The 26,605-nt window shown below is 41.5% G+C and overlaps 5 protein-coding genes across 8 annotated transcripts in view; 3 read left to right on the plus strand and 2 right to left on the minus strand.

Annotated features, from left to right (window-relative positions):
• Positions 1-1,515: 1,515 nt before the first annotated feature.
• On the minus strand, positions 1,516-2,831 carry LOC146681014 (leukocyte cell-derived chemotaxin-2-like). Its single transcript, XM_085447991.1, has 4 exons — positions 2,732-2,831; positions 2,230-2,341; positions 1,992-2,143; positions 1,516-1,904 (listed from the first exon to the last, which is right to left on the minus strand). The coding sequence occupies exons 1-4, from the start codon at positions 2,754-2,756 to the stop codon at positions 1,645-1,647; spliced, it is 549 nt and encodes a 182-aa protein (XP_085304117.1). The 5' UTR covers positions 2,757-2,831; the 3' UTR covers positions 1,516-1,644.
• Positions 2,832-10,271: 7,440 nt separating this feature from the next.
• Positions 10,272-11,765, plus strand: LOC146681015 (tubulin alpha-1A chain-like). Its single transcript, XM_085448333.1, has 3 exons — positions 10,272-10,467; positions 10,570-10,718; positions 10,794-11,765. Exons 1-3 carry the CDS (start codon positions 10,287-10,289, stop codon positions 11,763-11,765), a joined length of 1,302 nt encoding a protein of 433 aa, XP_085304459.1. The 5' UTR covers positions 10,272-10,286.
• A 1,703-nt stretch (positions 11,766-13,468) lies between these two features.
• Positions 13,469-16,589, plus strand: LOC146681016 (tubulin alpha-1A chain-like). The gene is made up of 4 exons (XM_085447354.1): positions 13,469-13,518; positions 14,585-14,807; positions 14,906-15,054; positions 15,137-16,589. The coding sequence occupies exons 1-4, from the start codon at positions 13,516-13,518 to the stop codon at positions 16,115-16,117; spliced, it is 1,356 nt and encodes a 451-aa protein (XP_085303480.1). The 5' UTR covers positions 13,469-13,515; the 3' UTR covers positions 16,118-16,589.
• A 1,023-nt stretch (positions 16,590-17,612) lies between these two features.
• On the plus strand, positions 17,613-22,563 carry LOC146681017 (tubulin alpha chain-like). The gene is made up of 4 exons (XM_085447355.1): positions 17,613-17,714; positions 19,988-20,210; positions 21,223-21,371; positions 21,457-22,563. Exons 1-4 carry the CDS (start codon positions 17,712-17,714, stop codon positions 22,429-22,431), a joined length of 1,350 nt encoding a protein of 449 aa, XP_085303481.1. The 5' UTR covers positions 17,613-17,711; the 3' UTR covers positions 22,432-22,563.
• Positions 22,564-22,974: 411 nt separating this feature from the next.
• The window catches only part of ptprnb (protein tyrosine phosphatase receptor type Nb), a 62,746-nt gene continuing 59,115 nt past the window's right edge, over positions 22,975-26,605 (minus strand). For all 4 annotated transcript variants that reach the window (XM_085447350.1, XM_085447349.1, XM_085447351.1 and 1 more), the window contains 4 exons: positions 26,458-26,511; positions 26,087-26,151; positions 24,354-24,427; positions 22,975-23,663 (listed from right to left, as the gene is read on the minus strand). In XM_085447350.1, the coding sequence (XP_085303476.1) occupies positions 23,592-23,663; positions 24,354-24,427; positions 26,087-26,151; positions 26,458-26,511 (265 nt within the window). In that variant the 3' untranslated portion in view covers positions 22,975-23,591. The remainder of the gene's footprint in view (positions 23,664-24,353; positions 24,428-26,086; positions 26,152-26,457; positions 26,512-26,605) is intronic.

The following is a 26,605-nucleotide window of genomic DNA, read 5'->3' on the forward strand; positions in this document are numbered from 1 at the left end:
TGCAGTTTTTAGATGTGTCTGTGATCCAACACAGCTGATTCAAATGGCTAAATGACCTCCTCAACATGTCTTGCAGTTCTCCAGAGGACTGGTAATGAACTAATCATTTGATTCAGGAGTGTTGATCCAGGGTGAGATCTAAAAACTGCAGGACACCGGCCCTCGAGGCCTGGAGTTGGGGACCCCTGACCTAGAGACTCACACAACCGCAGTGCTAGGTTACATCACGCACTGCATGGACACTGTCACCATGGAAAAGCGTGTCCGGGTCTACCCCAACTGTAAACCCTGGATGACAAGTTAGGTTGGGGCATTGTTAAAGGCACACAACTCGGCATACAAATCTGGGGACCAGGATATGTACAGCAGAGCAAGAGCAGACCTTAAAAAAGGCATCAGAGCAGCAAAACTGGACTTCTCGAACAAGCTATTGGATCACCTCTCTGATAACAACTCCAGAAAGGTATGGGAGGCCCTGAAACATATCACAAGGCAAAGGGACAAATACAGATAATATAGACATCTCATTAGCAGAGGAACTTAACCGCTTCTTTGCCCGCTTTGAGAAAACTGCAGACACCCCCACCATGCACACCGCCCTGCCCTGCCCACAGCCTCCTCTGAGCACAGCCCTCACACCTTTAGTCTCCAAGAACACCAGGTTCGCAATGTGTAAAGAGCAGTAAATCAGAGGAAAGCTGCTGGCCCTGACAGAATATCTGGGAGAATGCTCAAAGCCTGGGCTGTCCAGCTGGCTCCTGTGTTCACCATTATTCAACCTCTCCCTGTCACATGCCACTGTCCCTCACTGCCTGAAATCAGCAACAATAGTCCCAGTCCCCAAGTCCACCACCATCAGTAGCCTCAGCGACTACAGACTCATCACTCTGACTCCAGTGGTTGCAAAGTGCTTCGAGAAGCTGGTCCTAAAGCACATAAAGGACTGCCTCCCACCCAGCTTCGACCCCCAGCAGTTTTCCTATAAGGCAAACAGGTCCACTGAGGATGCAGTTTCCACCGCCCTCCACTCTGCTCTGCATCACCTGGAGAATCCTGGAACATCAGTGAGGATGCTCTTCGTTGACTTCAGCTCGGCCTTCAATACCATCATCCCAGGCCTTCTTATAGCCAAGGTGGTAAATTTGGACTCCCTCCTCCCCCCCCCCCCCCCTCCCACGCCACATGTGCATGGATCAAAAACGTTCTCACAGACCGTTCACAATCAGTCAAGGTTGTGAACGGTCTCCCTGGACATCTCGACCGTGCCAGCTAGAGATGTCTCTCCAGAGCCAGGGCAATTATAAAAGACTACCTCCATCCTGCCCTCTGGAAAAAGGTTCAGATCCATCAGGTGCAAAACCAATAGACTGAAAGGATATTATATAACTGGACTTGTATACAGCCCCACAATGTTTCTGTTTCAATGTTTCACCTTTGTGTTCCAGCTACCCAATTTCGCTGTGCAAGAAACAGCACAATGACAATAAAAGCTCTAAAGTCAAAGTCAAAAGCAAATTAATATTTCAATTTTTTTAATTATCAAAAGGCTGAATAAATGCTCCATTTTCAAAAGGATTAAAGCTGTGCAAGCCATTTTAGATAAAACAGACACAGTTAAGAAAAGAATAAGTAAAAGCTTCTTTCTTAGGCGTAATAGTGTGGCAGATCAAACCACCAGAATCGTCCTGGTATTAATTCCGTTTCTTCAGAAGGGACACGAGTCTGACATAAGTCAGAGAAATACTCTGTGGGGTCTTCACTTCTGTTACACATCTGGACGTGGATGTGCGAGGTGATCCCTTGGTAAACGCTCTGCATGGGCAGCATTGTGCCAATCTTCTCACCCTTATCCACCGTTCCTGAGGTTTTGATCGGCTTCACATAGAAAAGTTTGAAACAAAGACCTGCAGGACACAAACACAACCACTCAGTCATTAAATCGAAACCAGGATCAATAACACAATCAGTAACAAGATGGGCGGTGGACTGACCTTCTCCTGAGAGGTTGATGCCCTCGTCGATAGCTTTCTTATTGGGGTCATTATAGACAATCAGGCTCCCTTTGATTGTCACATCAAACGGGGCTAAGACATCTGAGCCGTCACTGCACTCGATGTCCACACCTTTGTGAAGTCTCCCACCCCTGAAATCCAGCAGACATCCAGCTGTGAGCAGCTGCTTCACATCATCCAGCCTTACATTAAAAACAAAAATGTGTTCACAGCTTACCGCGAGGCTCCGTAGTGTCCCTCTCCCCAGCTGTCTGATGTCCTCTGGGTGTTGCATACATTGTCACTGCAGAGCTGACCGAACTTAACAGCATCACACATCCACACCACAGCTGGAGATACACAGAAATACTCAGACTTTCATAGATGCAACCTTAACGTTTTATTTTAAATCTTATCAATAAACTAAATTTGGTCATCTAAAAACAATTTTATTAGCTGATTGGTTAAAGTTTTACTTAAACAGTTTATAAATATGCTAATTAAATGTGCATTCAGGTAAACAGACACAAGCCCAAATGTAAGTTTATGTTTTTACTGACGAAAGTTGTGTTTTAAGTTCATTTTTTCTTCTGCTCTCGTGTCATTCGCAGTGAATTTTTATACGTTATATGTTGTTGGTAGAAAAAATTGAATGCATAAAACCACCAAAACATTGAGAAATATTGACCTCTAACAGGTTTAACATGTAAACGGCTAAATCGCTGTTGGGATTTCCTCACCCAGTAAAACGAGGATGCGTCTCATCTTTAGACCTTCAGCTTTGATCCAGATACTGAGTTTCTGCTGTTACTCTCACAGCATTTATAGCCTTCAGTTTGAATGTGTCAGCAGCTGAAAACAAACACATTCTGGAGTTTTGATTATTCAAATGTTTGGCCAAGACCAAAGAGCTTTCGAAGGACACCAGGAAAAATATTGTAGACCTGCACCAGACTGGGAAGAGTGAATCTACAATAGGCAAGCAGCTTGGTGTGAAAAAATCAACTGTGGGAGCAATCATCAGAAAATGGAAGACATACAAGACCACTGATAATCTCCCTCGATCTGGGGCTCCACGCAAGATCTCATCCCGTGGGGTCAAAATGATCATGAGAACGGTGAGCAAAGATCCCAGAACCACACGGGGGGACCTGGTGAATGACCTGCAGAGAGCTGGGACCAAAGTAACAAAGGTCACCATCAGTAACACACTACAACGGCAGGGAATCAAATCCCGCAGTGCCAGACGTGTTCCGCTGCTGAAGCCAGTGCATGTCCAGGCCCGTCTGAAGTTTGCCAGAGAGCACATGGATGATACAGCAGAGGATTGGGAGAATGTCATGTGGTCAGATGAAACCAACTGGGACAAAAAAATCGGCCGGGCATTTTAACTAGAGACCGGCCCACCAGGATAAAGATTGAAAATGTGACGTCATTCAGGGGTAAAACCGCAAAGGATTCTGGGAACTTGTGGCAAGAGGTACTAGCGCACGCAGGCTTTCAATTGAACTCAGTTACACAGCGATAAAAAGAAACACAAAAAATGGCAAGAAGCTGTTGTATTATTAACTGCAATAGCCGGTCGCATGACAGCCACGGGAAGCCGATCGTTTTTTATCGGATTACGTCGTTGAAGAGAAATTTTTTAAGCCATGTTTCCGAAGTAAGAGCCGACGGATGGTCTGGATATACCAAATATAACGTCTCAGAACACTCCAGCTCACATGTTAGTCTGCTCCAACCATTCCCACAAAGGTCAGAGTTTTGTAGTAGTTAATGCGTCATTTTTCTTAACATAATTGGTGATATAGGTTACAAACAAGTCTGGCGCTGAACAGAAATTGTCGCGCTATGCTCCTTTGTTTATTGTGTTTATTGTGCATAAATAGTGAATTGTCCTGACACAATATTGCGTTTCGCTTCTGTTATTATGGTACATTGACAAAAACATATACTTTTATTCACAGGATAAAACAGGTTTTTTGTATCACTAATTGCCCAGTACGATTACAGCATACAGTATTATTGTCACTGCTACATTTCTGTAATGCTACCAGAAATTATTTCCACTACTAATTAATTACCGTTGAGCTCAAAGGTTATATTAATAAACGGTTAACGAATGTGTATTTATGACAACGATTTGTGAGACTGGTAAACTTATGATATGTACGATGGTCTTTCGTTCTACACGGTGCGTTTCAAGGTCCTGTACCCATCCGTCGGTAAACTGTACCTGGGCTTGTTGCAGTGACCTGAAGTTACTAAACTTCATGAGTGTATGCACTCACTCCAAGAACCGTATGATTATAAATCTGAGCGTGGTGAAAGTTGGGCAGCACGCTAACGTCTTTTGTCCACTCTGTGTGCTCCTAAGGGTCTGACCCTTTCACACCTTTGAGTTTTTTTCCTCGTATCTTTTCTTTGTCTTTTCGTCGAGTCTGTCTTTGTACGGACCGGCATTGTTCTCCTTCGTTTTGTACATTCCTTTTTTGTGCGGCAAAGAAAAAACAAGAAGGTGTTGGAACCGGAGAATGAACGTTTTGCGGTGCTGCAAATGCTTGCATTTGATGCAGTACTTGGATTGTTTTGCCACGAGTTCCCGGCATGCAATGCGCGAAAATCACGTGATTGCTAAACAAGGGGGCGGGTGCATTCGGCCTCCTCGGCTGTAATTGGTCCAGCCCAGAGTCGATCATGACCAATTGGCCAATCCAACACCTTTCATTATATATACCCTTCCAAAAAAAAAAAAAAAAAAAATCCATCGGCCCATAAAAACAAAAAATCGCCAGCGGCCCACTGGGCATATGCCCGGTATGCCCGATGGCCAGTCCAGCTATGGATGAAACCAAAGTAGAACTTTTTGGTATAAACTCAACTCGTCGTGTTTGGAGGAAGAAGAATACTGAGTTGCATCCCAAGAACACCATACCTACTGTGAAGCATGGGGGTGGAAACATCATGCTATGGGGCTGTTTTTCTGCCAAGGGGACAGGACCACTGATCCGTGTTAAGGACAGAATGAATGGGGCCATGTATCGTGAGATTTTGAGCCAAAACCTCCTTCCATCAGTGAGAACTTTGAAGATGAAACGAGGCTGGGTCTTCCAACATGACAATGATCCAAAACACACCGCCCGGGCAACAAAGGAGTGGCTCCGTAAGAAGCATTTGAAAGTCCTGGAGTGGCCTAGCCAGTCTCCAGACCTCAACCCCATAGAAAATCTGTGGCGGGAGTTGAAAGTCCGTGTTGCTCGGCGACAGCCCCAAAACATCACTGCTCTCGAGAAGATCTGCATGGAGGAATGGGCCAAAATACCAGCTACTGTGTGTGCAAACCTGGTAAAGACCTATAGTAAACGTTTGACCTCTGTTATTGCCAACAAAGGTTATGTTACAAAGTATTGAGTTGTATTTTTGTTATTGACCAAATACTTATTTTCCACCCAGATTTACGAATAAATTCTTTACAAATCCTACCATGTGGATTCATGGATTTTTTTTTCACATTCTGTCTCTCACAGTTGAAGTGTACCTCTGGTGCAAATTACTGACCTCTGTCATCATTTTAGGTGGGGGAACTTGCACAATCGGTGGCTGACTAAATACCTTTTTGCCCCACTGTATTTGATTACCCAAAAAATAGGTTTTGAAGATTTGCAGAAAAAAGTTCCTCATTCTGTGGGTTCATTATTTCAGGTTTTGCTACCTGATAATTAAAGACTGCCCAAAATTTTATCTGAAAATTTTTGGGCAGATGTAGATATTTTATTCAGGAGTAAAAAATATCTGCAAGCCGAATCATGTTTATAATTAGCTGTATTAGGTAGAATTTTACAATTATAATGCAAACGAGATGCCCCCCCCCCCCCCCCCCCAACATAAATACAAACACAGGAACACACACACACGCTTTCTATTCATCTGCTGATCAGATGAACCTAGGAAAGAGAATCAACGCACTGAGATCTGAGTCCTCATTAGTGAAATTGTTAATAATACTGCCAAGCTAAATAATTTTACTCTATTCATAACCTTTTTGTGTTTTTGATATAAGTTAAATTTATTATTATGCATAAATATTTGTATACACCTGATGGTGTTCTCCCTTCTGTTGTAACACTCGGATGTTGACACAGAGGGGTTCCATAAACGCTTGTTTGGATGTCCTTGAAAGCTAATAGTTACATCTGGGCACGGTTAATTATTACTACTTTTAGCAGGTTCAGGTAGACATGTCGCGAAACAAGACACACTGGAAACATGTTTAAAAACAGAGTGAAAGAACAACGGTCAGGGAAGGTCTGTTTTTTGTGTCTTTTGGACACCTGAAGGGTCTGACAGCTCTGCTGAAGCATAAGAACTGCATCTTTGCTGCTTTAGCTCAGCAGTGTCTGTTCAATAAAAAGAAAAGAAAACATTACTCCTTATGCTGCTTTTGGATATATAATTAAAACCAAAATTAAAAACTAAAGAGCAATTAAAACTTTCATAGATCAGAAGTCAATCCACAATATTTTATCACTACAGTTTGATTCTTCATCAACAGAATGACCGTTACTTAGTGTAAGTGATCCTGATGGTCTGGACATTCAGGGTCATTTTGAAGACCCAGACCCTGAACCATGGTGCTCATCTTGAGCATCTTGGCAAGGCTGGACTCCAGGATATTAAAGTAGACTTTGATGGCAGGCAGGAATGGCAAAAATGGTCATCTAAAGTTTCTACTCAGAACATCTAATACAAACACTGTACAAGCATTCTGTTGTGTCTGATGTTCCCAGTTATAAAATCTGATTATATAAAAGATTTTTGAGATTTGTTTGCCGCAATGTCCTCTGCAAAGTTTACTCTTCACACATAGGGGTGGAGCTCACCTTCAGCTTGAAGCCCTGCAGGCTATTGGTGTAGCCAACCACCGTGCCCCTCCAAACTCTCACCAGGCAGACTGTGTGAGACAACAGCTCGATGCAGTACTTGGGTTTGTCCAACTCCCCAAAGACAACACAGGCAAAGAAACAGTTCATTATTCAGACACCGACAGAGCACTGTGTAAAGTCTGACACGGGGAAACGTGCTAACATCAAAATAGCACTGGTTTCCACTATAAAACATGATTACAGTGATGGACTCTGACTTATGATAAAGTGCACCAGGATGATAAGTAATACTGAAAATACTCAGAATTGATTGGATCTACTCTGACCTGCTTTTTTTTGTGCCAAAAAACTTAGTTCAGGGTTAGACCTAAGTTTAACCAGGTGTCTGAGCACTGGCAAACGTTCATGTTCAGTTAATCTGTAAAAGGTCATTAAAATGTTCTTCCTGTTGATTCTTTCTGACAATCTCAGATGAGCTCACACTGAAATTAAATCTTTGTCTATGCCATGAGGAAGGACTATGAAGAGAACAAATCAGGGAGTGCTGAGGCTAAACCTTGGCCTCTCCCCATTGGACAGCCAATCACAAATATTTATTTATTTATTTATTTATGTTTGGGGTTTCTTTGCCTGTCCTTTACAGCGCTGTAGCAAACAGAATTATTGTCTAATATTTATTTTCCTAAGTGCTCTTTTGCTATACTGGACCACTTGATTGTCATATTTAGAAGTTTTTTATCAGGATTGTTTATTTATTTATTTGTATTTTATTTTAAGTATTTATAATCAGAACTGAGAGGACCGGGGGACTGGAAAGAAAAGACAGACAGAGCCGGGGGGCAGACTGAGATATTGCACAGGCCCTGCCAAGCAGTCACCAGGAGTGAGCCAGTGCACACCCGAGCACTCAGCCCTGGACGCAGAGAACCACCAATGTACCAGCAGGTGGGGCACCAGCCACTGGCAGGGAGTATGGTGGGGGTAGATAAACCCCCATACCTAGGGGGAGAGAGGAGTGGAATCTAAGACCCGACCTGACACAGACACAAACATTTATTCCCATCCTTACGTACACATACACAAACACTCAGCTCTCGCCCAACACAGACACACACAGACATGAACCATACACACACTCCAGAGTCCAGACTCTGGAGTGGAGATGAGCAGACCACCCCAATCACAAATATTCCCAAGACCACTGCCTTACAATCCTTTACATTATATCTTTCTGATGTGGCTGCTTATTATTATTATGCATATTATTTCCGATTTATGTGCTCCCTCTACTGAACATTTTAAGCACTTTTAAAGATATCTCATATCACTGCTACTGGAATGATTCAGTTATATGTTTCTTTTTTAAGCCTCATGAGGTATCACAACTGCGTGTCTTACACAAGTGCTTAGACAGTGCAAAAAGCTGGATTAGCATCTCATGCTAAACCTTCCATCAAATTTTGACTCTGGTTTTACTTTAGATGGTCATTACTGTTTCTTCGAGATTGGATTACTGTAGCTCATTATTCACCTTCCTAAAGCATCATTGGACCATCTGCAGACTGTACAGAACACTGCTTCCAGAATTCTGGCCAAATCAAAGAGATTTTCTAATGTCACAGCACTACTCGTCCAGCTCCAGTTAGGTCAGTTAGCTTGGCAAAAAAAAAAAAAAAACGCTGGTGGAAATCTCCTAAAGGGCTTACTTTGGACCACTAATTACTTTCAACTTGAATACAGATGTTGAGTCAGTACCTCAGTGTTTACCAGAGTCGTTTTAAAAACAGATGTCTATACTTCTACTTAAGCAAAGAATGTCTGCACTTTTGCCACCCCTATCTGTTTGACAGTGACGGTCCTTCCCTGTACTTTGCAAGTTTCAGTGACTAGTTGACATTTGGGTGCCCTCCAGCGACAAAGAAATATATAATTCATATAATCTGTTGACTCCAATCTGCATTTTACATGTGCATGTGGAAAGCCTTAAAAAAAACTCCTGGTTAGACCTGCACAGTCACCAGATCTCATTCCAATAGAGCACATTTGGGTTATGGTAACAGGGGAGATTCCCATTATGGAATTGTAGCAACACAGTTAACCAGTGTAAAGACCACGGGCCAAATGAGGATGGCTGCAATTCATTGCGCTCTGGGTTGAGGGCCCACTTCAACAGCTGGAAATCCCCACATATGAGACTCAAACCCACAATCCTGGCTTAGGAGGCCAGTGCCTTATCCATTAGGCCACTGGGGTTACATGCTGTGATGCATGTGTGTAACCTGAACTGTGTGGGACACTGTCATGTTAATATGGATAATCTCTGAGGAATGTTTCCAGCACCTTGTTGAATCTATGCAATGAAAATTAAGGTAGTTCTAAAGGCAAAATGGGCTCCCACCTGGTTCTAGTAGTACCTAATAAAGTGGCCAGTGGGTATACACTGTAGGCTTGTCTCCCTGACTGTTTATGTTCCCTTTTCTGTGGTTTTCTAATTTAGTCCCTGGCTCTTTGTGGTCTTATGGTACTTCATAACAAAATGCAAATATGCAAACATTTAAATGTAGTCAGAAAAAAGGGCTTAAATGAAATAGCCAAAGTCAAATCCTAAAACTAATTAGGCTACATTTCACATATGTAACTGGATAAAGCTTATAAAAAGCTATTTTATACATTATCACTGAAGCCCATGAGTTGTTAAATTTCTTGTTAAAATTACTTACGTTGCTTACATTAAAGAACAGACTTTATAGTTTCTCTTCTTATCAGTTTCAGTAAATAACATTGATCCTATAAGCTCAACTTGCTGAAGTGCCCACAAATGTAACTTACATCTGGGCAACGTACAAACAGGCTGTGAGGGGGGCTGTTAAAAATATTCTGTTTACAAATATTTGGGGAATGTAGAATTCCTTTGACTCTCTCACATGGAGCTTTGAGCCCCCCTCAGAGCTTTGAGTTTATTAACCACTCTGTGCTTTTTCCTTAGGTGCTTGTGAGTTAAATGAGTTTTGTGTGCCTGATGTATGGGCTCAGGGTTATACATTATCTTTCCACAGGAAAAGTGGTCATGGATGTGTGACCGAGCGTGTCGGGACAATGATTTTGCCCTCTGGTAAACTCAGTTAACCCCCATTTGTGAACAACAAGACCCGTTACTATAGAGTTTGGAGATACTATAAGTACCAGAGAGATCTTGAGAGAGAGCAGATTTCGCCTGCAGATCCTCGCAGTCAGCAGCAGGAATTTAGAACCATGGTAAGTTTCTGCAGTGTCTTACAGACTCTGTAATGTCCACTTTTAAAGGTGTGATAGTGTTGCCTATTAGATTCCACAAAGCCTTTTCTAATGTTGATGTGGCCTGGTCTTGCAGCGGGAGTGCCTCTCTGTTCATGTTGGCCAGGCAGGCGTCCAGATGGGAAACGCATGCTGGGAGCTGTACTGCCTGGAGCACGGCATCCAGCCGGATGGTCAGACGCCCAGTGACAAGACAATCGGGGGAGGAGACGACTCCTTCAACACCTTCTTCAGTGAAACCGGGGCTGGAAAACATGTTCCCAGGGCTGTCTTTGTGGACCTGGAACCAACTGTCATTGGTAAAATTTCAATTTTTTAATATAAATTTAAATATATTTATACGTAAAGGATTTGAAAAGTTTTCTCATATACTCATATACAGTTATTTTTCGTGAATATAGATGAAGTCCGTACAGGAACCTACCGGCAGCTCTTCCACCCCGAGCAGCTTATCACTGGAAAAGAAGATGCAGCCAACAACTACGCCCGAGGTCACTACACCATCGGCAAAGAGATCATTGACCTGGTTCTTGACAGAATTCGTAAACTGGTAAGTTTATCTACATGTATTAGTTTAGAGTGTAGTTATGTATGGAGAAAATAGTGCTGTTTTGTTCCCCTGCAGGCTGACCAGTGCACAGGGCTGCAGGGTTTCCTCATCTTCCACTCCTTTGGAGGAGGAACTGGCTCCGGTTTCACCTCTCTGCTCATGGAGCGTCTCTCCGTTGACTACGGCAAGAAGTCAAAGTTGGAGTTCGCAGTTTACCCAGCTCCTCAAGTGTCCACAGCTGTGGTGGAGCCCTACAACTCCATCCTGACCACCCACACCACCCTGGAGCACTCTGACTGTGCATTCATGGTGGACAATGAGGCCATCTATGACATCTGCCGCAGGAACCTGGACATCGAGCGTCCCACCTACACCAACCTCAACAGGCTGATTGGTCAGATCGTCTCCTCCATCACCGCCTCCCTTCGCTTTGATGGAGCCTTGAATGTGGACCTGACAGAGTTCCAGACCAACCTGGTGCCCTACCCTCGCATCCACTTCCCTCTGGCCACCTATGCCCCTGTTATCTCAGCAGAGAAGGCCTATCACGAGCAGCTCTCTGTAGCTGAGATCACCAATGCCTGCTTCGAGCCAGCCAATCAGATGGTGAAGTGTGACCCTCGCCATGGAAAGTACATGGCCTGCTGCCTTCTGTACCGTGGTGACGTGGTTCCTAAAGAAGTGAACGCCGCCATTGCCACCATCAAGACGAAACGCACCATTCAGTTTGTGGACTGGTGTCCTACAGGTTTCAAGGTGGGCATCAACTACCAGCCCCCCACCGTGGTTCCTGGAGGAGACCTGGCCAAGGTGCAGAGAGCAGTGTGCATGCTGAGCAACACCACTGCCATCGCAGAGGCCTGGGCTCGACTCGACCACAAGTTCGATCTGATGTACGCCAAGAGGGCCTTCGTCCACTGGTATGTGGGAGAGGGAATGGAGGAGGGAGAGTTCTCAGAGGCCAGAGAGGACATGGCTGCCCTGGAGAAGGATTATGAGGAGGTGGGAACCGACAGCATCGGCGATGAGGGAGAGGGGGAGGAGTAATACGTTTTAGTTTTGCATAATGATATCATTATTGTATTTCAGCAGTGAGCAATGCCATATTGGTTTTTTATATATATGTGTGTGCATGTGTGTGCAAAAATAAACCAAGAGTGCAAAGCATTTGTCTGTCTGTGCATTTCAGTTTCTCCCACTATATGTGTCTCCTCCAGCAATGTGCATGTTTGCTGTTGAACTATAATGACTTGTCTGTTGTTGTCAGCTGACACCTGAAAACAAACAAGGCCTGAGAGAACAGTAACTAGGGAAACCAAGTGTGAGCATGTTCTTGGAAACCTTAGGTGGTAGTTTGTGGTTACAGCTCTAGGGTTACCAGCAGATGCACGGGTGAAAGATTTAACAGTTCCCAACAATAGATTACACGGGTAATAGCACACAAGGTTTACACAAAAACATCTTCTAAGGAAAACAGGTTTCTGAAAAGGCATCAGTAGACAGTAAATCTGTACTTTAGAGGATTGGTTCTGAAATTCATTTTGGGTTATAAACTTCCTAAAGCACTTTAGTCAATATAATATGTCCATTTAGAAACTGGGGAAGTTCTTGTTAAACCTAACCTGTTAACTTCCTCCAGTTCACCAACAACCCTCTTAGGTGTAGGGTTACACTGTATAGTTTTATTTAATTCAATCTTATTTATATAGCACCAAATCACAATCGCCTGATGATACTTTAGATTGTTCCTTCAGAACAAGCTGTGGGTGATGGGAGGAAGACATTCTAGTTTCAGAAACTAAAAGATATTACTTTTTAGATCTTACATATTCTGGCCTACTGGCAAATGATTTCTATCTGGGTAAAAGAAACTACCTCTACCACAAACAGGTTACTGGTGACCTGGTGGTTTTTAAGAAATTAATCTTTTGAGGAAAATTCCTTAGGAAAACATAATCCTTTGTTAATCTCCAGCCTCAGGTATTGCATTTATCCGGTTTTCTCAATAGTACCACCATACTCCCCTTTTCTTTCTCCTGTGTACATAGCTGAAAGCTCTGAACTGAGACCTACTGGAAAAGAAACGGTGATCTCAAATGTCAGCTGGCTTTGAGGAAAGCGTGTTGCAATGTTTTCCTTGGGGAATATGCTGCCTTTGCATTGCAAATGAATCTTGACTAAAGTGGTGATGCAACGGTGAGCTGTAACAAAAGCCTATTCATTCACTCTGGGGAGGTATCCGTTATCATTCATTTGCAAGATTAGAAAACCCAGGCTGCCAATGTGTCACTTCAACATGACCAAACTTCTAATTTGAGCAGTATTTCATTAAAGAAGTAATGCTTGACACAGAAACTTTTTTTTAAATTAAAGAGTTATGAGTTAGAGCCATCCACAGATAAATGTTTCCATCATATTTAAATTTTTCATTCAGATCTGAACCACAAGGTACTGACTGCACAGACAGAACAGCAGATTTACCTTAAATCTAACATGAAAAATTAGGTGAGGTGACACAGTTATGGGCCAAATATTTCACTGTTGGTTACTTGTGTGTATAACAACAGCTTTAGTACCTTCTGTTTGTACAGTGGGTTTTCTTTTTTGTGTTCTGCACCCTCATTTGTTATTGAAGGAGCTGGTGTTTGCTTCTTCAGCTCCTCCAGTTACCACAACATTGCAGGCTGTTGCTTGGTGATGCTTGGCTATAAAGCAGCTTACTGCACTCGCATTTCACACACAATATCCCCAGCCACTCCTCTCAAGTGAACAAGGGACTCCTCAAAGCTCCAAAAATATGGTGAGAAGCCTTTCATTTTCTGTTTAAGTTCCTCTGTTGAACAGCTTCGGATGATTTCTGAGAGAAAAAAACCTCTCACAGGGACATTGGGTGTATAAAATGGAGTGTGATTTTTTATTTATTTATTTATTAGTTTATCTCTTTCTTGGAGTATTTATTCTTTCCAAATGCCTCCTGTATTTTTCTGCATCTTACTAAGTTTGGACCCCCTTTCAGTTTACTTCCTGTTTTATTTTGAAGGTTATATTCTGGTGTGGTTTTCTTTGTTTCCCATTCCTTTCTTTGTTCTTTTCTGATCTTTCTTAAATGTCTGATTAAATTCACCTCTTCCTTTTAGCCAATAAAAATAAGTTAAAAAAAAAAAAACTATTCTGAAACCAAAACTGATTCAAATGATATTTTTTTATTAACCAAGTAACAAAAATTAAATCCAAATGTATAGGAAATGTCTTTAGTTTTCTTCTTTAGTTTCAAATTTGGTCAAATGTGTCAACATATCAAGCACTGAAACTGGCATGTCTACATGACAGTATTCATGATGGTATGAGAGTGGTTTATTTTAATACGCTTTCTAAACTTCTTAAACCCCCACTACAATAAATGCCCCAGTTAATTTGTGAAAAAACTAAAACACTGAAACAAAAAATTTAAAAACAATAAAGACTAAACTGAAATGAGCAGGCCATTCTAAAGACTAACTGCAAATAAAGTGAATTGAAAACAAAAAAAGATGAAAACATAAATAAATAACAGTAAGTAGTGATAAATTTGTACATCTATAATAACTCTGATATATAGTCTGTGCATATGCCTTTGTCAGTTCATTTGAGATGTTTTTCCTGCCATTGTAGTACAGACCTTTGTGTTCTTTAAGTTACCAATAAAAAGTCCCCTTTTGATGCTACAAAATACAACAGAATTTCTGTCTGCCATTGGGGTTGTTTTCTGTTGAATAATCTCCTCTGATTAGTGTATTAAAGCTGGAAAGAAAATCTGTGACAAAGACATTAAAATGTAGCTTTTACTTCAGATCTTTGTTTGACATTTGAACCACTTGTTCTTGCAGCGTGAGTGTATCTCTGTCCATGTTGGCCAAGCCGGTGCCCAGATAGGCAATGCATGCTGGGAGCTGTACTGCCTGGAGCACGGCATCCAGCCGGATGGTCAGATGCCCAGTGACAAGACCATTGGAGGAGGAGATGACTCCTTCAACACCTTCTTCAGTGAAACGGGAGCTGGAAAACATGTTCCCAGGGCTGTCTTTGTGGACCTGGAACCAACTGTCATTGGTAAGAATGCAGGAATAACTAGAGAGTGATAAATTAAGTGTCAAACCAAACCACCATTCCTAATCTTTGAGTATACTCTCAATGTCTTCCAAATACAGACGAAGTCCGTACAGGAACCTACCGCCAGCTCTTCCACCCTGAGCAGCTCATCACTGGAAAGGAAGATGCAGCCAACAACTACGCCCGAGGTCACTACACCATCGGGAAAGAGATCATTGACCTGGTTCTTGACAGAATTCGTAAACTGGTGAGTTTATCACTTGTAATGTCATGAGTTAAAATTTCCAGTGTAACTAGTAACAATAAAAAGATTTATTTTCTACCACCAGGCTGACCAGTGCACAGGGCTGCAGGGTTTCCTCATCTTCCACTCCTTTGGAGGAGGAACTGGCTCGGGTTTCACCTCTCTGCTCATGGAGCGTCTCTCTGTTGACTACGGCAAGAAGTCAAAGCTAGAATTCGCCATCTATCCAGCTCCTCAAGTGTCCACAGCTGTGGTGGAGCCCTACAACTCCATCCTGACCACCCACACCACCCTGGAGCACTCTGACTGTGCCTTCATGGTGGACAATGAGGCCATCTATGACATCTGCCGCAGGAACCTGGACATCGAGCGTCCCACCTACACCAACCTCAACAGGCTGATTGGTCAGATCGTCTCCTCCATCACCGCCTCCCTTCGCTTCGATGGAGCCTTGAACGTGGACCTGACAGAGTTCCAGACCAACCTGGTGCCCTACCCTCGCATCCACTTCCCTCTAGCCACCTATGCCCCTGTTATCTCAGCAGAGAAGGCCTATCACGAGCAGCTCTCTGTAGCTGAGATCACCAATGCCTGCTTCGAGCCGGCCAATCAGATGGTGAAGTGTGACCCTCGCCATGGGAAGTACATGGCCTGCTGCCTTCTGTACCGTGGTGATGTGGTACCCAAAGATGTGAATGCCGCCATTGCCACCATCAAGACGAAACGCACCATTCAGTTTGTGGACTGGTGTCCTACAGGTTTCAAGGTGGGCATCAACTACCAGCCCCCCACCGTGGTTCCTGGAGGAGACCTGGCCAAAGTGCAGAGAGCCGTGTGCATGCTGAGCAACACCACTGCCATCGCAGAGGCCTGGGCTCGACTTGACCACAAGTTCGATCTGATGTACGCCAAGAGGGCCTTCGTCCACTGGTATGTGGGAGAGGGAATGGAGGAGGGAGAGTTCTCAGAGGCCAGAGAGGACATGGCTGCCCTGGAGAAGGATTATGAGGAGGTGGGAACTGACAGCATCGGCGATGATGGAGAGGAAGAGGGGGAGGAGTTTTAAAGCTAAATTAATCAATGAGATCAAGTCTAAGTTTCTTTCAAACAAACTGAGCTGCACATTCCTGTAGGTTTTAGACAATAATCTGACAAAAGCTTTGTTTGTAGCACAGTAAAGCCTTTTGTTGCTCCTTCAGTTCTGTGAAATTAAAACTACTACCTATAAGCCTTTCAAAGTTGGCAAGCACCTCGACATTTGCATTGTTGTATAATATTCTTAGACCCTAGTTTCCACTCTACAATCCTCTGTTTGCAGTGACAAGATATCATGTTTACCGTGTGTCTTTTTCTTGAGACATTAAACTGACAAGTCTTTGTCTAATCATGCTGCACAACTCAAGCTTTATTTGCCCTTCCTGAATAGCCTGAATATCTAAATCTTACGCACCAAAAAAACAACGACCCAGGATTAGACCTGCTTTCCCTGTAGTGTTTGCTCTTCATCCATAAAGAATAAATGTGAGGTAATCACTTGTTGCAGTTTATTTATTCATATGTTTTGGAACAAATATGTCATTATGTTGTCTTAAGGAGGTTTTCTTTGTCATTATTTGAAAGGGAAGCTGAACGAAAGAATGCATGTTTGCGAGCTTTTTACATTTTATATGACATATCTCAGAAATAAGTTTAAAAACCCTTAAATGACTGCAATTAAAAATAGTATAAAAATATATTTTTTTTAATCGCTAAAATTAACAACGGGATGTGAAGAAACAACCACTTAGAATTCACGTCCTAGTTGTGTTCATTTTGGTGAGAAGATATTAAGTGAGTGTTTCAGTGTAACCTTTGTTTTACAAGGTAATTCATGAACAACACGTCCTGAGTTGAAATGGCAGCCTGGCAAAAGACAAAGGTTATTGGGAAAAAGGGGGTAAGAATCAAAGGAAAAAAGTAAACACTTTTTAAAAGCATTTTTTTTTAAAGTTAAAAGTGTCTAGGTATAAGACACACTTGTATGAATGTGTTTGTGGGTGAAGCTTATAGCAGAAAAGCACTTTGAGTGCTCAAAGTAGATACCAGAGAATGTCTCATAACACCCACTTTACCTGGTGGTAAAAGTTTTAATCAAATTCTTTAGAGGGTAATTACAACAAAAGTTAAAAAGTCACAGTTATATGTCATCACTACAATAACGTCAGTTCAACTTTCTTTGTTTTCCCTAAAGAAAAAAAATCAAGAGTTAATGCACCTTAATTTCAGTTTTTCAAATTATTTAAAGTATTTTTCATCTGGCTCTCTGAGCCCAACTAATATTTAAAACTTTATTTCAAAGCCTGATGGACAATTATTGTAGGCAACGGTGGCTTTTAATTCACCTTTTATCCAGACTATCTTTTTTGTTTCTGTCTTAACACGAAATGTGAAGACACGTTTAGAGCTGAAAAGACGACATACTGAAAGACGAGATACAAAATCGGACCGTATGTGAATGCAGCACTACCCAACGTTCGTTCCCGCCAACAGGAAATTCAAACCTTCGGTTTGGCTACGCCCCCTCAAAAAGTATAAATAAGACCGGCTGCTCTTCCGCTCTTCAGTCCTGCCTTCACCAACCGATTCTTCAACGTCGGGTCGAAGGAGAAAACAGCACAAAAATGGTAAGCTTAGTAAACGTTTGTCGGTTTTTTTTTTTTTTAAATAACGTTGCTTGCTTTCTTTTTAAGTCACATAATGACGGGTGTTACAATAAACGCAAGGTTTTTGTTAAAAAAAATAAATGATTAAAAAAAACTGCCAAGCGCTATGGACTAATTTATTTAAATCTTAAAATATAGCTCTAAGTAAAAGTATTTTGAATATATTTTTTTTAAAAATTCTGTTTTGTGTACGCATGTGCGCACTTAACATTATGTGACGTGGAAGCAGGCCAAACTGCTGGCGCAGTTAAAACTAAAGAGACAAAAAAAGGAGTGCAGATCAAACCCCACGAGTTCGTAATAAAAAAGACGTTTTAAAGAAATAGAAATGGCCTGTAACGGTCGTGTGCACACGTGTCATGTCTTTCTGTAAGCCGTCGTGCTGAAACTGAAACTTCTGGGTTTTTTTTTTTTTTTTTTTTTAACTGGCGCCATTAGATAACGCCCTGTCCGTGAACGTTACACAGAGGTGGGGATCAGAGTGGGGGCAGGGAGCAGAGCTGCTTCCGCTCTGAATGGATTTTTTTTTTTTTTTCAAAACTCCTCTGCCCGCAGGGTGATTTTTAGTGATCTGCTGTTTTTGGGAGGGGTCACCCTGCCATGTTGGAGCTCATCAGGCATGCGGAAAGCCCTACCTAAGGGTAAAACTGCTGCTCGGATGTTCCGGTGTTGTGCCAAAAAGTGATTGTCTGCCAAAAACTGATTTCCAGTGTTTCTGTGTATTTTTTATGTGTAATATCTTTACGTATGTTCGTAAATAGACTTCGGTGAACAGGGGATACAAAGGGGTTGCATAAAGAATTAAAAAATTATCTGTTTTTTAAGTATCTTTACAACTTGTACTTACATTATAGCCAATCCGGTCCTTTATCCCCATTTAAAATATTTTTACAGAACTATTGTAATATTTGCTGCCATTTCTGCTGTCCTGTTGGGCAACTTACTCTTACAAAATACATTTTTAATGTTAATGAGATTTTTTTTATTTTTTTATTTACTGCATAAATAAAGGTTATATAAAAGTCGCTGCCAAAAACTGATTGCGGCTTGTATCTTGTTACACGAATGTTGTTTGTGGCTCAAGATGACTTTATGTCAAGGGATGCATTTGACATATGTTTAACATATTATAGCCCAACAAGTTACTTATAGCACTTTAAATATGAGCAATTGCGTTTTGGCAAATACCGGAAATCAGTTTTTGGCAGACAATCACTTTTTGGCACAACACCGGCATGTCCTGACACTGCACTGAAGTTAATCTTTTTTCCTTTCACACTCTACAATTGAATGTGTCTTGTTTCCAAAAATCTTACAAATGAAATTACTAAGTCTTCTGAATTAAACATTTTTAAATAAATGTTAATGTTTTATGTCATTAAACATTCAGACACTTATCTCTAACCACCTACACCACTTTGTTTTTCATTTCAGAATTATTATTTTTTGATCGTACTTTAACCCACGAGTTTACTCACTATATAGAGGGTAATATTCTCAACGCCTTTGTTACTTGCTTTAATAAAGAACCTAAACCTTCAATAAGACTAATGGGAGGTTAGTTTTTTAAATCGGGTCTAGATACTTACAGAAACTTTAAAGTTCAGTCAAATTGATTAGTACAATTAGTTACACCTTTGTTAGTATCACATTCAACTCTCTTTTTGCTTCTGAGGGTTCTTGATTAAAAAGACTTTGAGAAACAACCACACGAAGGATGGAAATGGACATAACCAGGAAACCACTTTAATCTGGATTCCAACAGCTCATTTCCAAATATAGGAAAATAAAACTGTCGGTTCACCTTTTTAGACTTTCTGTTGGATTAAAATCTTTCAGTGTTTGGAAATGGTGCAAATATTTACAAAGCCCTGTTGTTCACGAGAACATGCAAGTTTATTACTACCTTAAAAAGCTTTGACCTTCCTCAAAAGTAAAATAATCTGGACTGTAATTAGAGTAATAGTATACTTTCCTGTTTATGATCTGCTGTGTATTTGCTAACCAAGATCAAAATATTAAAGCTGATATGGTGCCCTATTAACCAGGGTTTTTCATGCACTCACCCAAATGCAAATAACCAGTTTTGGCAACAAGGTTACTTATTCAAACATACATGACAGTCATAAATATTTGATCATTTATAGACTGCCTTAAAATGCAGTTCTGTGATAAACATTGTAAATGCAAAGCAAGAGCTAGGCTAACTCATCTTTTCCTCTGCTCTTCCACAGCGTGAGTGTATTTCAATGCACGTCGGCCAGGCCGGAGCCCAAATGGGCAATGCATGCTGGGAGCTGTACTGCCTGGAGCATGGCATCCAGCCGGACGGTCAAATGCCCAGTGACAAAACTATCGGAGGAGGCGACGACTCCTTCAACACCTTCTTCAGTGAGACTGGCGCTGGCAAACATGTTCCCAGAGCAATCTTTGTGGACTTGGAGCCGACAGTCATTGGTAAATATTTCTAAATGTGCAGCTTGGTCCCTTATTTTAAAACCAGTTGTGTATGAGAAAGTTTAAATTAATGTTGAAGTTCCCCACAAATGACTACAGATGAGCAAAAAGTCAGTAAGGTACACATCATTCTCCAGTATATTTGCAACTTCACCAGATAACAAGAGATCGATCCCCTTTCTGTGCCATTTTCTTCAATCTGCTTTGATCCTTTCCCTGTTGATACCAACACTGCTGGCTCTGAGCTCTGGATTACATTAGCCACTTTACTTTTGTTGCCGTCATTAGGAACATTTTTGTCATGTTCTCTGACTTCGTATCACTCAATCAGTGGAACAGCCTCTTGATGTTTATCGAAGTTTCCCCTAACTGTCAAATTCATATTTGGTCAGACAGGTTTTACTACAAAAATCTGGCTTTCTTCTGACTAATGCTACCAATCTTCCATTTGCTATTTATTCGTGATGTCATTTCCATTTTGTTAAACTCCTGCACAGTTGGTGTGGAGCACTCATAATTTTGTTGTACATGTACCATGACAATAAAGGGCTATTCTAATAGAATAGAACAGAATAGCTAGTTGGCTGCTCACTGTTGGTGCTAGCAGCACAAGTGAGGCACTTGAAAGCAAAACTAAGATCCACATGCTTTGGTTTTAGCCTTCACATAGGAATTGGTCCAAAGGCTCTTGGAGGCAGTTGCAAAAGTCAGAGTTTTTCATTTTTAAGTTGGGTTGCCATCCATTATGACTTGGGCAATAAAAGTGAGTGTTGACTCACAATTTTTTCAAATTAAATAAATGTGGTCGAGTTACTTTAAGTTTCTTGTAGGAAGCCACTTCATAACCCCTCAGTAAATGGTCTAAAATAGGCTTAAATATAGCTTCATTCTGAATAAATGATTTTACTCATAGCATAAATTTTTGCAGCTTTGGACACAAATATAAGAAAGGCGCCCAGTGTTTCATGATGAAGTGGAGCCACCACTAAAGGTCTATTTGTTTGTTCCTCAGATGAAGTCCGTACAGGAACCTACCGCCAGCTTTTCCACCCCGAGCAGCTCATCACTGGAAAGGAAGACGCAGCCAACAACTACGCCCGAGGTCACTACACAGTGGGTAAAGAGATCATTGACCTGGTTCTTGACAGGACTCGCAAACTGGTGAGCACAAATCTTTGGAACAAGTTAAAGCTGGTGCTTTTAATAAGACTTGAGGGTTAACGTTTCAGACACTTTTATTTTCCAGGCTGACCAGTGCACAGGGCTGCAGGGTTTCCTCATCTTCCACTCCTTTGGAGGAGGAACCGGCTCCGGTTTCACCTCTCTGCTCATGGAGCGTCTCTCTGTTGACTACGGCAAGAAGTCAAAGTTGGAGTTTGCAGTTTACCCAGCTCCACAAGTGTCCACAGCCGTGGTGGAGCCCTACAACTCCATCCTGACCACCCACACCACCCTGGAGCACTCTGACTGTGCCTTCATGGTGGACAATGAGGCCATCTATGACATCTGCCGCAGGAACCTGGACATCGAGCGTCCCACCTACACCAACCTCAACAGGCTGATTGGTCAGATCGTCTCCTCCATCACCGCCTCCCTTCGCTTCGATGGAGCCTTGAACGTGGACCTGACAGAGTTCCAGACCAACTTGGTGCCCTACCCTCGCATCCACTTCCCTCTGGCCACCTATGCCCCTGTTATCTCAGCAGAGAAGGCCTATCACGAGCAGCTCTCTGTGGCTGATATCACCAATGCCTGCTTCGAGCCGGCCAATCAGATGGTGAAGTGTGACCCTCGCCATGGAAAGTACATGGCCTGCTGCCTCCTGTACCGTGGTGATGTAGTACCCAAAGATGTCAATTCAGCCATTGCCACCATCAAGACAAAACGCACCATTCAGTTTGTGGACTGGTGTCCTACAGGCTTCAAGGTGGGCATCAACTACCAGCCCCCCACCGTGGTTCCTGGAGGAGACCTGGCCAAGGTGCAGAGAGCAGTGTGCATGCTGAGCAACACCACTGCCATCGCAGAGGCCTGGGCTCGACTCGACCACAAGTTCGATCTGATGTACGCCAAGAGGGCCTTCGTCCACTGGTATGTGGGAGAGGGAATGGAGGAGGGAGAGTTCTCAGAGGCCAGAGAGGACATGGCTGCCCTGGAGAAGGATTATGAGGAGGTGGGAACCGACAGTGTTGGAGAGGAGGACGAAGGCGAGGAGTACTAGGCTTCTGGAAGGTCCATTTGCTGATTGCTGTAGTTCAGTGTTTACAAAGCAATATTGGACTTGTATCTTTCTGCAGTTCTGCACATTCCAGCCAGCAATGCATTTATTCCAAATAAAACCACAATAAAGTTATACTTTGTCTGTGTTTACTTTGGGTCGGAATGAATGCAATCTCTCAAGTTGTAATGTGTACATTCTATGAAACATGAAGTTCAGAGAATTAGAGTTTAAGTTTTGTGTGAATTATTTTAGTTATTTATTTTGTTTTGTTAAATGTAATCAAAGTAAATGCTTGGAAATGAGTGACTCAAACCTGGTTAGCTGGAAGAAAACTTGCAGAAAAATTAATTTAAACATTTGTAGCTCCAGCTAATCAAATTGAAGAGTCTATAAAAAGCTATTAAAACATGTGAAGAGATCTAAATTTAAAGGATTAAAATGGTGCAAGTATAGCTAAGTGGTATGCATGGATGTAGTTCTACAAAACCGCAATAAAGAACTGGCTGTCGTGAAGCCTCAGACAAAGTCAGAACTCGCATGAAGTATTTGCAGCACTTACACACGAAAAGATTTATTTAAGGTCTTACAGATACAAAATAGCTTTTATTTTTTTCTCTTAGAATAGTTTCTTTTTTTAAGATTTTCTTTTATCTTGCGTGAGGCAACAAACAATATTCAGAGACACAAAACAATCCAAATGGCACAAAGGATGTTAGTCGTGTGAGGAGAGGAAATTAAATGTCAGTCTTCACACTGCATTACAACACTTTTAGAGCATTCAGATGCTTTCAAATACATGTAGACGTAAATATGCATTTTAAATTTAGCTTATTCCTTGAGGCAAAAGTCAATTCATTTCAACAGCTACAACACTTTCAGATTGGATTTCAACAGGTAACAATCAGATTTAAAACTGAAAACCACTTTCAATAGCCACATGATCCAGGTTTAATTTTCATTACTTCTTTCTCCTGAAGGTCCCTGGACACACCCGTGTCAACTATCGAAACAGATTAACTCCTTGCTAAAATCTTCAGTCTCTGTGACTCCTATTAATGCTGTCGTTTGTCAGTAGACAGAAAGAGAAAGGTAGGTTACAAGTCAAGCGCGTGGGTCAAGTCGTTGGGGTCCGTTCATCAGAGCCCTGCTCGATACTGGTTTCACTGGGGCAGAGCTTTGAGAATGGCATTCACCTCCTCAGCAACTGCAGTCAGTGCAAACTCAAACTGGTCCTGGAAAAGAGAAAAGGCCAATTTTCCATTGGTACTCCCCGAAGTTAAAGGAACTTAGCGTAAAGTAGAAAATACTGGAAGCTAAGAAATGCTCAAGTCTGTCTGCAAAAGTATTGTACTCTTATATGCATTTAATGTAAGACTGAAAGACATATCACTGAACACAAAGACTAGTAGCAAAACATCCCATCAAAAGTTTTTGCAACAATAACTGCCCACATTTGAATGAAGTGTGTGGTTAAAACTAGTCCACCAATCAGAGAAAGAACAAAGACATATTTGGACCTAATTGTTCAATTAGAATCATCAAAATGATTTGATGTGACTAACTGATATTACCTTTTATAGAGCTATGATTTTGCTCTATAAAAACCAAGTTAAAATATTAAAACTCCTTCCAACACTAGTTTCAATTAATGTTGGAAACCAGAATAAAACTGAAACCAATTAAAACTAGAAACCTAAATCTAGTTTAAAGTCATGAAGCAGTCTAAAACCAGCTAAAAACTAAAAGTCAAAGCTATGCCATAAACCAGTCTAAAACCAGTTAAAATAATGTAGTCACCAAATTCAGATAAAGCTTCTTTTTTTAAACTAGTTTAAGACAGATTTTTTCTTTATTTCTTATTATTCTTCAGAAAAACAAAAAAATGAACCGCAAGTAAATGAAAAGAGAGAAGAGAAACTCACCTTGGTGCGGACCATCCCAGGCCTCTGATCTCGGACATGCTCCAGTGTAGCAGCGATGTCTATCTCTTTCACGCCTGCAAAAAGAGATAGACTGGTTAAACTTTTATTACAAGATTGTTTTTTGTAAGGACTGAGGAAAAGGGCAGACAGACTTTACATACTCTAGAATTATATTACTACAGATGCTGTTGACAGTGATCTGATGGCTTTAAACTACAATGTCCTGAAGATGGAATACAAAAAGAAAATCTTAGATACTACAACCCAGCAGTTCTAGATCCCCAAGAATTCTAGATAATAATACCACAAGTGTTCATCTGTGAAGGCTCTCAGTCTTCCAGGTCATCGTAGTCTAAGGAGCTTGGAAAGAAAAGTGTCTGGACTTCTTTAAGTTTTCTTGAACTTAAAGAAAACTTAATAAAGCCTCTCATCCGAGAAACTTCTTTAGTTCTAAGCGCAATTGGTGGACAGTCCCGGATTTTAAGCCCCCCTACTGATCCTCTACCTAATCACATGAGCCAAGGTGTGAAAATGGGTGTGGGTTCCAATCAGCCAAGGTTTCGGGTGAACCCATAGTAAAACCTAGCCCAACCCTATCGTGATTTATTGAGGTCAAATGGCCCAGGATGTGAGTGGGCGTTAAGGCGTCTGGGAAGGGATCTCATAACTGAATTTTAGATAGCAGACAGTTGGTGTCGTAAAGCCCCGCTCTCTGTTCAAAGATGGTCATTCACAGTGGACATAGATGGCTTATATATAAGTGTTCCAGATAGGGGAGCCCAAGAGTTCTTAGACTATAAATGTGGACAACCCAGTAAAAGACAGAGTTCTCCAATTAGAGATTATGAACTGTATTAAAAATGATCAAGGGGAGTTTAAGTTTTGCGCTAATTTGGTTTGCATTCGTTTGTCTACACTCGTGGAACGGCTTAATTTCCTTTTCTTTCAAAAAGGATGGTCAGTGTATACTCTGCTCAAGGAGATAACAAAGGAATCATCTTTCTTTGGGTCACTTACCTCAGTTAGGCCCCAGTTGCACAGGCCTAGAGATCAATTTATGACTCCCTGAAAAACACTGGTTGGTAGGGGAAAATGTATATTCCCTTTCTAGCTGGAGAGTGGTTGTTGGAGGCAGTTGCCAGGTGAAATCACTCTGCAACACAACCCTCTTTGAGACTGATTTAATTATAAGCAGACTGCTGGGGGGCAAAGTGAAAGTTTTGCCTTTTCACACGTTTTAACTCCAGTGATAAGGCACGACTACTTTAAAGGCAAACAAACATGTTTCCAGTTTGTGTCTCACTTATTCTTTTGTAAGAAAGACTTTAACAAACTACAGGGGACTGCTACAGTCTACTAGTGATCCCTGCAAAGCAAATGCAAGGAGTGTTTTATTCCAGCAACCAGTGTCTAGCACTTCATGACTGTAGCTTTAGAAAATCTATGGGAAAATTTTGTAACATCAACGAAAAAGATTTACTGCTTACAGACAATGACTATGCAGAGAGCCATAGGAAATTTTTTTAGACTAGATCACCAAACCTTTGCAGCAGTTTTATCACATTTGATTGGTAATTCTGCAAATGCAGTTTTTATGTTGTAGTGGTCATTGACATAAACAGCTCTCTCTCCATTTGTATAGATCAGGGCTTTAAAATAACTGCCTGGACGTGTTACACACTACATTCTCATGGAACAAAAACCCACGTGCAGTCATAAATATAAGTGTTTACCTTTAGCCATGCGATTCAGAACCATATCAATCAGTATGTAAGTCCCGGTCCGTCCTGTACCATCACTGTAAGCAAAGAAGAACAAAGGTAAATATTAGACACCACAAAATAAATATGAGAATTTCTTCAATTTACTCAGATAACATCAAACAAAACATCAAACTAGCACCATTCTAGCTTACTGACTACTGTCTACTTAATTAAAGACTAACTACAGATGATAATAAACTCTTTAAAAAGTACTAAAACTAATTGTTTATACTACAGAAGTTCCATGAAAGTTGGTCAAGTGTATACATATGTCACACCGTTTGTGGTATTCAGGGGCAGATTTTAGCAAATATTTACATATCTTGGCATTTGTGTAGTACCTGCAGTGCACGATGATGGGGCAGGATCGTCCTCTGTAGCACTTATTCACCTTCCTGAGGAGAGAGATCATATAGGGAAGTGGGGAAGGAAAGGTTAATAGGATGTAGCAAATGGCCTTTGGTACATGGGGTGCAGGTGGTTATGATT

The sequence above is a fragment of the Copadichromis virginalis genome, linkage group LG23, assembly GCF_057382275.1.
Source record: "Copadichromis virginalis isolate Kocher_CV1m ecotype Utaka linkage group LG23, C_Virginalis_male_GT1.1, whole genome shotgun sequence".
NCBI classification, from domain to species: Eukaryota; Metazoa; Chordata; class Actinopteri; order Cichliformes; family Cichlidae; genus Copadichromis; species Copadichromis virginalis.

Excerpts from the sequence above, each read along its gene's own strand:
- LOC146681014 (XM_085447991.1), bottom strand. The coding sequence starts at position 2,756 with ATGAGACGCATCCTCGTTTTACTGG. Across the intron at positions 2,342-2,731 it reads ACGCATCCTCGTTTTACTGG|CTGTGGTGTGGATGTGTGAT; the intron begins GTGAGGAAATCC and ends GTGTATCTCCAG. Across the intron at positions 1,905-1,991 it reads CATCAACCTCTCAGGAGAAG|GTCTTTGTTTCAAACTTTTC; the intron begins GTCAGTCCACCG and ends TGTGTCCTGCAG.
- LOC146681015 (XM_085448333.1), top strand. The coding sequence starts at position 10,287 with ATGGGAAACGCATGCTGGGAGCTGTACTGCCTGGAGCACGGCATCCAG. Across the intron at positions 10,468-10,569 it reads CCTGGAACCAACTGTCATTG|ATGAAGTCCGTACAGGAACC; the intron begins GTAAAATTTCAA and ends TCGTGAATATAG. Across the intron at positions 10,719-10,793 it reads TTGACAGAATTCGTAAACTG|GCTGACCAGTGCACAGGGCT; the intron begins GTAAGTTTATCT and ends GTTCCCCTGCAG.
- LOC146681016 (XM_085447354.1), top strand. Across the intron at positions 14,808-14,905 it reads CCTGGAACCAACTGTCATTG|ACGAAGTCCGTACAGGAACC; the intron begins GTAAGAATGCAG and ends TTCCAAATACAG. Across the intron at positions 15,055-15,136 it reads TTGACAGAATTCGTAAACTG|GCTGACCAGTGCACAGGGCT; the intron begins GTGAGTTTATCA and ends TTCTACCACCAG.
- LOC146681017 (XM_085447355.1), top strand. Across the intron at positions 20,211-21,222 it reads CTTGGAGCCGACAGTCATTG|ATGAAGTCCGTACAGGAACC; the intron begins GTAAATATTTCT and ends TTTGTTCCTCAG. Across the intron at positions 21,372-21,456 it reads TTGACAGGACTCGCAAACTG|GCTGACCAGTGCACAGGGCT; the intron begins GTGAGCACAAAT and ends TTTATTTTCCAG.